Here is a 9,917-nt window from a genome sequence, read left to right as displayed (position 1 = left end):
CTGCTAGTATTCACTGGTAGGGTGGTATTTACTGGTAGGTTGGTATATGCTGGTAGCGCGATTACCACACAACACCACGTATTATAACCCGGCTATGAATGTCGCCGACTCCTGCGAGACTTTAGCGCTTATAGGCAGACACGGCAATGCGTCATAAAGATCGCACACAGCAACGACTCTTATATACAATTCAGTTTCAAGTAGAAACATCTTATCTATTTTTTCAGATACAGTGCACTTGAAAGTCCAGCCGCTCGGGTGGCTTGACTATAGGCGGTCAGGGCGAGTATAAAGTGTAAGGATAGGCCTATTAAGCTGTTGTATTGAAACTAACACCTCTCCAACCAAAAATTTAACAAAAGAAACGCCATGTGTCGTGTTTTTAAGGTAACGTCTTTACGACGTCACGTTTAGATGTAACTTTGAGACGCCACGGATTGACGTAACTTGTGATGTTATCTAAAAAATGAATATACCCCCCCCCCCCCCCCCCCCCCAAAAAAAAAATAAAAATAATAGTGAACAGGTGGACTCAATTTTTATTTAAAACGACATTTCTGTAAAACTATAGTAGTTAATGCAATTTTAATGTCTGTATTCATGTATGATTTTTGTGCTTCACGCTATCTTTTCGTGTGTTTTCTTTGCAGGCATACAGTTTTGTGTTTAATGGCTTTGACGAGTTACTGATAGGTCAAATATTCCAGATAAAAGCGATTTTTCTTAACAAAGTGAGCATCCTTTGTGTATCCTCACGCATTATTCTTTTCCTGGTTTAACAAATTAACAGTTATATAAAAAGCTTAAAAAATACCCGTTTTAACAACAACCTTGGCTTTTACGTTCCTTTAATTCAGATTTGTTTGCAACCAAAGCGGGAACATTTGGTTTTAGTCTTGGGAAAGTACAGCGTGATCTCGATTACGCGGCGCGCCATTGTTTCTCAGTTCGTCGTTTGTTTTTTCAATGAAACTTCCTGCTGTCAGATTTCCTGAAAACCTATTCTCGGTTACATCACTTTAGGGTTACAACGGTTCACCAAAGGCATATTCGTATATTGGCACACCTGAGGCCCTGGTGTTTTACTCCACTGACATAGTTAGTAAAACAGGGGTCGGCAACATTTTCCTATCCGCCCCAGAAAAGGTCGCACGCCCGTGATATGAAAAATACACGCTTAACCCTTTCAAGTAGTTTTTTGTCTTAGTGTGCTAATAGCTCTGTTAAAAACACTTTTGCACATTTTGAATTTATATGTTTATAACAAGGTTTTAAACTTCGCAATTAATACTTTTTGACGATATATTTGCAATAAAAATGCAATTACAATTATCATAATTTTGCGGAAGCCTTGTCAATAACAGAAACACTGTTTTTTAAGCTACTAAAAAAATTATATTTACTGAGTAAAATTAAACACGAGAGCCCCGTGGGTTTGCACCTGGGCTCCAACTGACGTACCACTGGTAGGCAACATACCGCATGTCATGGACGAATTACTTCTTTGAAACGCGTGTTGATTTAAAACCTTTCGTTTAAAATACAGAGAAACGTTACTAATTAAGACTTATTACCGTTTTCTCTTCTTCCTGTAATTGTTTCATACAATCGCCTTATTTTAAATGTTTTTGAAGTTTTTTGTAAAAGGATCAATTCTGTAAAATTAAGGCAACAACACACATAAAAAAATAATAGCACTCATATCGATAGTTTCTCCAAGGCTATAGGGATATGCCTTCAAGAAGGTTTGCCTCAATCTGTATAACCGGAAAATCAGGATACAGTTTATGTATTGTAGATGATCGGCTTCTAAACTTGAACTGTATAAGCAACACAGCTTTTTTTGTAGTTGATGTGACTTTTAAAACAGAAAACGTCGTTATAAGCGACACTATTGCTTACGAGCGCCATCTTGCAGACACAATTTAATTTATTTTTCAGGTTTTTATGTTATATAAAAAAACTTGATGTTTTAGCTCTTGGGTTGTATCATGTTGTGTTTGATTAAACAAGCTTTTATCACAAATTTAACAAGCACGTTTCTTGCAGTTAAATGAAATCGTGTTTTCGTTGAAGTGTATTTGAGAGGCAAAGTAGTGACTTTGTTTTTTTATGTTTCTATGATCACTAATGGTGAAAGTAAGCCGAAACGACCTGGAACGGTTTTCTTCTTACAAGACCATGCTTCTGTCGTTCATCAGATCACCCGCCATCTCATTTAATGTATTTAAACTAGGATCTAAGTTGGATTTTTGTGCACGACATCGAACCCTAATCTCAGGTTTCTTATATGGTTACTTGTTATGACGTAACTTTGTGACGTCGTTTGTGAAAATTTAGATGCGTTCCGGTGAAAAAATGTTCATCGTTCCAACAAGGAAACTATTGTACGTTCACGGTGACAACATAAAAAGTAATACCATTTAAATGAAATTCAAAAACAAATGAACAAATTATTACCTCCAGCAAAAAAAAATTTACAGCCAAATCATTACCACCTATAGGCCTATACACACAGACTAATACATTCAATGCAAGTGCGCGATATAGCAACAATATAAGTCAAATTGCTGCAGGGTCATTAAGACGCCAATTCAGCAACGCATTTGTCTGGCGATGGTTTGTGGCCAGCGCATTGGCAAAATGCTGGCCAAACTGAACAAGGTATAGCCGCGTGATGCCATGTTTTGTGGACTTGTCTCCGAGCGATTTGTAAACAAAAGTCGTCTTGACCAAAACGGAAAGCCGTGTCGAGGTTGTTTGCCGAAGGAAAATAGTTTGCTGCTGTGTCAACACGAGTGAAGAAACAAGACGCTAAATTCCAGGTGACACAAAGCAAGTTTGTGGCATTGCTGCTCGAGAGCCTTTCCAAAGAAAAGAACAATAAGGCGATGTTGCCGAGATTAGGGCTTCAAATGTTAAACGAAAATAAAGCTATCTTCAGTAAAGTCGCTGTATAGGTTCTTTAACTCAGGCATGAACTGGCAGTAGCTAATCATGACTCCTGATGCATTGACAGTAGGCCCAATCAAGACTTAGCCTTGAATGGTTAACGAAAAAGCTATATTTCTTTAGGTTCATTGAATAGGCGCGAATATAGCAAGCTTAATTGAGCCGTAAACTGGCATGCAACAACCCATGGCGAGTTACTGACAGAAATCGTGACATTTCTGTTTATATCTGCACCCGTACGTCACACATCTTCTGTGACGTAATTAGTGCGCTTTAAGAGCAGCGTTCAATATTATATCGATCGTCTGCAAGCCGACTCAAACAGCAACCAGATTGATTCGTTTTGCAAAGCTTTAATAACAACATATAGGCCACAGAGTTGAGAAAGACTTTTTGGGGAAATCTACGGCTGTGTTTTAGACGAGCGTCAGAAATACTACGAGGTTTAGCCAGAACGATCACGTTTTTCGTCACCAACAACTTCCCATCGACTGGCTCGCTCATTAGGCAGGGCTTAAGCAAAGCGCGCGTGCATGTATAACCAGGCTACTAAACGCCGCTGTGGCATTGCTTCACGTTGGGTGCTGGGCGGGCTATATACGTCGTAGATCGATATACATGCGACGAATAGAGGTCAACCAGATGCCTAGGCAGTTAGGTGATTCTCTTGGGTTGTGCAAATTGATGTTTGCGATAAATTGCTTTGTACAGTTCAGCTGCAAAATATAAAGTCAATGGTTGCTTTAGCCGCACAGACGAACGAGTAGACTGTATGCGGTATGAAAAGGACAACAATGACTTCCTACGAATTTCTTAAAATAATCAGTTGCAAACGTAAACTGGTTTCTAAACCTCGTGTGTTCTCAGCCATAGATATGTAAGTGTTTAGCGTCATACCTGACAATGGCAAACAGCAAAAGATCAGGGACGTTTTTTCACGAAGTCCCAAGCATTTTAGCCCCAGTTGTTCAGGGTGCTTTTGTGCAAAGTAGTCCGAAGATTTCCAAGAAAACCGACCGATCTTCTACAACCCCAATCCATAACTTCCACAACAGTCTGTCTGCCACAAAAGAAAACAATGAACCTGGCACACCTGAAAGGGGGGAACACCTAAGGAGTATATTAATGGAAGTAAGTACAGTAGTTTAGAGACAAAACGTTATTATATATATTGTTTTTTTTGTGTTTTAATATCCCTGCTGGTTATTATTTGATATGCGTTCGTAAATACCTTCGAAAGAAGTGCCTTCGTTTTTACGGTAAAACCGTGCTTACTGATCCATTACATTGCTATAAGGATACCTTGGCAGTTTCGTAAATTTAAGTTTCGGTAATGGGGTCTACCTGTTAGCTGTTTTTAAGTATTCTAGGAATCTCTGGGTGAGAAGATAAATTTTGCTGTGTTAGCACGTAAATTCCCAGTTTTTAAAACTAAATTAGTGTTATTTGCCTTTTGTGACATCCTATGTTCAGTACGTAGCTGCCGAGTTTAAAGAGGTAGATTTCCAGTTTGAGTTGGGCAAGTCGTGATGTCAGACTTGTTTGTTGAACAACCTTGTTTCCTTTCTGAGTCTGACCCGTAGCATGCTATTTGCATATCACGTTTAGAACAGGGTCGTCTTGTGCCACTGCGAACTTTAAAAGCCCTATTTGCTATATATATATTCCTTAACAATTTGTGAATGATTTGTCGGTTATATAGTTTCTTATCAGGTCTTTATGGACTGGACCTGAATAGGTTTTGAGTAATTAGACTTTGCTGGTCGGCTGGAGAGAGTTGTTTAATCGATTTGGAATAAGTAAAAACTAGAAATGGTGGATTTGCTTGATGGATTTACATTTGGGCCGACTACTGTAAATGATGCAGTTACCGGCGACTATTTTGAAGAGAATTTCTGGGTATTGTTACATGTCAAGTTGTTAATTTATATGCATTTTTAGCGCTGTTCTAGAATCCTACTACAACAAACATTATTTGGGTTAGGGTGCGAGTTAGCGTTTGGGTTAGGGTGGGTCAAGTATTATTGTAAAGAATATAATAACACTTGACCCACCCCACCAAATAATGTTCGCTGGTTTTATAAACACATTTTTTAACTTTTGTTTTGTTTTACGTTTTTTAAAATTACAATTTAATCGTTAAACATATTTTAGGAAATTATATTGTGTTTGTCCAGATTTGTCTTTCTTGAGTTACTTTACACCATGCATTTTTGTCTGGTATACAATTTACAGAAAGACTAAATATACATAGTACAATAATGGATGAATAATTTTTGGCTTATTAACACAATCTCCACTAGTTAATAAAATATGAGAACTTTATCTGTTTACAAGTGGTTTGTTTATGTTTTCAGGGTGATAAAAATCATGGATTTGGAGTCCTCTACCACAACATGAAACATGGCCAAAACTCTGTAAAGTTTCTGCAAGATTTACTAAGAGAAAGGTATGTAAATACTTGATATTTATCGTAACAGTCTATTTTGCATTTCATGGTATTTTACACTGAGATCTCGGGTGTGCAGCGCCAAATTTTGAAGTGCACACTGCACAGGTGTAGCTGAGTTTCAGAAATCTAGCAGAAGTCAAACTGTTTTTTAAAAATTTAGGTGTGCAAATTTGCCAATTCAAATGTGTGCGCACACTTGCTTTAAAAATCACAAGTGTGAACCTATCACAGAATGCAAACCGGCTCCTGTTCAATGCTGATACCAGCCTTTGGAATTGAATATCAACTCTCTATTTCTCTTTACTTACAAACTTATTGTCTTTTCATTTAAAACAAATACATTTTCCACTTCTTACAGTGGATAACAATGCCATTCACAAGTGATATAGCACATTAAAAACTTTCATGGCTGGCAAACTGATATCTGTAAAGTAGTGTGTTACTATTTGGTTGTGCTTGTAATTACATACCAGCAGTTTGGTGTAAGATTTTGGATTACTTTTTTCACCGAAACAGTTGATTGATTTTACATACTTGGACTTCAGTAATTCACTCACTTTTTTGGGGTACCCTTTCCCAGTTAAAAACGAGACACATTATTTTTGTGGTTTTAGGGAAATATTTCACTATTCTATTTATCTTTATATTTTCATAGACCCTCTCTTTTAATGTTTATAAAATTACTTTATAAATTTACTAAGTTCAAGTTATAGCACATTTAAAAATAGCATCGCTCAGAAATATTAAATAGATTGCGGCACCCTAACTAGAATTTTCAACAACCAATTGTACTTAAATGTCACAATAAACTGAACTAAAAACTGTGCACACCAACTCAATGCAAGTAGGAAAACATCATTTTATTTATTGTACTCTAATCGTACACAAAGAGTTGTAAGAGGCTCACCAATTGAGCAAAAATCAGATTCTGAAATAAGTTCCTAAATAGCTCACGGCACCCTTGAGCATTAGAAATGGCAACCCGGTTGAAAACCACTGTTTTAAAGAAATATTTAACTATTAGTTATCAATCCGTATATAATATATATATATATATATATATACATATATAGTGCGTTGTTTCGTGTGTATGTGTGTTGGTAATTTAGGTTTATTGTTTTATTGTAGTGCTAGCACAGAAGACGTCTATGCAAAACATTTGACAAAACTGGCAAAACAAGCTGCAAATACGCCAACTGTCGGGTAAAAACACAACATTGTGATTGTACCCTCATTATATTTAACTTAGTTTTGTAAAATAATAAAACTATTTTTTCTGAATGCACATATTCTTAATTGGCCCAAGTCACTTTAAAAGTTTGTAATTAATTTGTTTTGGATGATATTTATCCTGAAATGGTATATAGATAGTCAATTCTACAATTAACCTAACCTTGTATTAATGTGTGGCTTGACAAACGTATTCTATTAGCTTTCTTAGCTTCATCTTCTATATTTGTACAATTATTTGATTTTAAGGACTTTTGCCCCGATGTTCGACATTATCAAGGTTATGGCAGAAAAGCTATCGAGCTGTCATGTCGATGTGGTGCTAAAGCTTCAAGATATCATTAAAGAATTGTCCAAATACACCGATGAGCAGAAAGGAAAACATAAACAGGTTTAAAGAACCTATACATAAAAATAGAAATTGTCTATTTTATTGTGTGCTTCATATAAAGCGATTTAAATTGTAAGTTTTTTAACAGCCTATTCAACAGGTTTCATTTTTCAAAGACTGTCAATGTTCACTTGTTGTTATTCTCATAGCACTGATTTTGTAATATATATACGTGTATACATACTGTATTATGTGATTTTGTTCTATTATAATTTTCTGCTTACTATATTAAAATGTTTAAATTTGATGTAAGACAGTTGATTCTCTTTTTTAGCCCTATTTTATATTTTTGTTAACACTGGACAACTAGAGATACAATTCACAAAGTTATTTATTTATTTATCCTTAGAATTAGAAACATTTGTTTTTGAGGCGTTATAAGGCATTTCTTAGTTTCAATTAGTAAAACAAGCAATGTGAAGTAAGGATGAACATATTTTTTTGTGTGAAGGTTAAAGATGAACTTAGTGGCACAGCAGATGCATTAAGCCTAATACATTCCACCAGCGCAGCGTTAAAGCGAAGCAAAGACAAATATAATCAACAGTGTTTGGATGCTGAGAGATTACGGAAGTCAAATGCTCTTGCTAAAGACATAGAAAAGGTAAATCTTCCCTGGCTTATAGCTTATGTAAGAGATAAAAATCTCTATAGCTGCTTTGTATAAACTGACAATTCAGGATTTTTTTTGGATAAATTGCAATTTACATATTGTTATATACATAAGAACTTTCAAAAATTCCAGGGTGTTATTTCCTAGACAGTCTAAACTGGCTTATTAATTAAAAATGTGATTTCTTTCATAACAGCTTTAGCCTGTTATCACAGAGCCAACCATTTCGCCTTTGAAAAGCTTATTTTCGCACCCTTGGGCTAAATGTAACAATAATTTGAAAAATTTGCTTAAAAAAAAATATAAAACATTGATGGGGATTCTATGGCATCGAGTCCTTACATGGTAATTCAGGAAAATGTTAAACACTTTTCCTAAGGGTGTGCAACAAAAATTATTCTGCACAATTTGTTTATAACTTTGTTAAATTCCAGGGCATTTTGATGCACTACCAGCAATCCAGGGCATCTAAATGCACTCTGCAAACCAACATCCGGCGCCTATGGTTATACATGTAAATGTAACTTACTAACAATATGTTCTGTTTGCTCTTTAGGCTGAAGCAAAATCAAAAAAGTCTTGTGATGAGTACAAAGCGATTGTGGATAAGTATTCTAATGTGCGCAGCGATTTTGAACAAAAAATGACTGAAAGTGCCAAGGTAACATTTTAAAAGAAATTTCTATAGTTTAAAATACTTGTATTAGCTGGTAATAGCTGGTAATAATGTGAATCTACTTGACAATAATATGAATTAGTACTTAATATGAATTAGGTTAAACATCATATTTAATTTGTTTGTAAACAGTTGTTAAAAAATTGCCCCTAATGAGTGCTTCATTTTTGGACGAACTTTCTTTTTCACAAACTGTTACACAAAATAAGATGATTTTATAGTTTTCTTCTTTATGAGTTTTATTTCCAACTAGGCAGTTTTTTGATGTCTAGTGCCCTACTACCTAGTTTTATGTAAACAGGCTTTCTATGCATTTTCCATTCTTCTTCACTATTGTTAGAAGTTGCTTTGGCAGTAAAAGGAAAATGTTTTGCCTGATAGCTTTACTCAATGCCCTAGCTTACACCATAAGCACTCTTACTGACCTAGTAGGACTTGCAAATCACAAGATATTCCTCAGCTTTATTGAAATTAAGTCACAATCTTGTATTCAATTTATGCAAATATATAAAACAATTGGGAGAAACTGCTTAAGATGTACGCTTTTTCATTGGTTTATGTATTAGGATTTTCTCTACGTTGTAGCCATTTCAGCTGTGTAATACTTTAGGTATTGGGATATTATTTCCTAATGACTAGTACTAGACTTGTTTACATTCCTCAGCCTTTTGTTTTCACAAATCCTCAAAGCAAACATTTGTTATGTAACCATGACAAACCTCTGATTGCTTGGCTAATGGCATTTCCATGCTAATTGTCTTTTGACATGCAGATTTAAAAGTTGAACACTCACTCGTAGCTACATGTATAGACAGGCTCAGTTGAATTATAAAGTTTTGTTTGGATTATTTTTTGACTAGGTGAAATAAAAATATTCACAAAACACTTACCCTTCTCTATTGCATGTTTGTGTATCACGTGACTGTGTTTAACCACACAAATTAAAACCTGATAAACTTCCAAGCTTTTTTGTAATACACAGTGCTGAGCTTAGGCTTGTATCACTGCTATAGAAGATTAGTTTTGCCTTCCCCAAACATTTTTTAAATACTATATTTATTACTATGGAAGATACAAGCTTAACTCTTTTTTTTTTGTTTTATTTAGAGATTTCAAGATGTTGAAGAGGCCCATTTAAAACATATGAAATCAGTTTTGGATACTTATATTTTATCATACGAAAACGCTGGTGTACTAATTAACCAGGTAAAACCAAAAATGTACAAAGGGTGTATAATAAGTATACATTTAAGTGTCACGAGTAGTATCATTAATAAAATTGCGCCAGTATCATTAATATTAAATAAATAACATACCAAATATGTACTTCTGTCCAATTTTATTTCTAGATCCATAAATTTTTAATGTTTCTGTTTACGTATTGTTAAATAAACTCTATGTCCCTTTGGGAGATTGTAAATTGATGATTGCTTGCAAGTTATTGCAACTGTTGAATCACTAATTGCATGCAATGTATAAACATTTCCTGACACAAAGAGTAGTGTGCTGCGCTTGTAATGGTTTACATCCTAATGGTACTAGTATTGTTAAATCAATTTAATTTTATAATAAAACACAACTCTGTATTTTGAGATATTTTTGA

At 35.0% G+C, this 9,917-nt stretch overlaps 1 protein-coding gene across 1 annotated transcript in view; it reads left to right on the top strand.

Moving 5' to 3' along the window:
- The first annotated feature begins 4,672 nt into the window (after positions 1–4,672).
- Positions 4,673–9,917, top strand: part of LOC146164910 (F-BAR domain only protein 2-like) — a 33,629-nt gene continuing 28,384 nt past the window's right edge. Inside the window, exons 1-7 of the mRNA XM_083383218.1 lie at positions 4,673–4,851; positions 5,310–5,401; positions 6,533–6,607; positions 6,884–7,025; positions 7,477–7,629; positions 8,195–8,299; positions 9,422–9,520. Of these exons, the coding sequence (XP_083239344.1) occupies positions 4,765–4,851; positions 5,310–5,401; positions 6,533–6,607; positions 6,884–7,025; positions 7,477–7,629; positions 8,195–8,299; positions 9,422–9,520 (753 nt within the window). The 5' untranslated portion in view covers positions 4,673–4,764. The remainder of the gene's footprint in view (positions 4,852–5,309; positions 5,402–6,532; positions 6,608–6,883; positions 7,026–7,476; positions 7,630–8,194; positions 8,300–9,421; positions 9,521–9,917) is intronic.

The sequence above is a fragment of the Ascidiella aspersa genome, chromosome 2 (assembly GCF_963924565.1).
Source record: "Ascidiella aspersa chromosome 2, kaAscAspe10.2, whole genome shotgun sequence".
Taxonomy (NCBI): Eukaryota; Metazoa; Chordata; class Ascidiacea; order Phlebobranchia; family Ascidiidae; genus Ascidiella; species Ascidiella aspersa.
The sequence above is the reverse complement of the archived record's forward strand: the minus strand, read 5'-3'. Positions and strand labels throughout refer to the sequence as shown.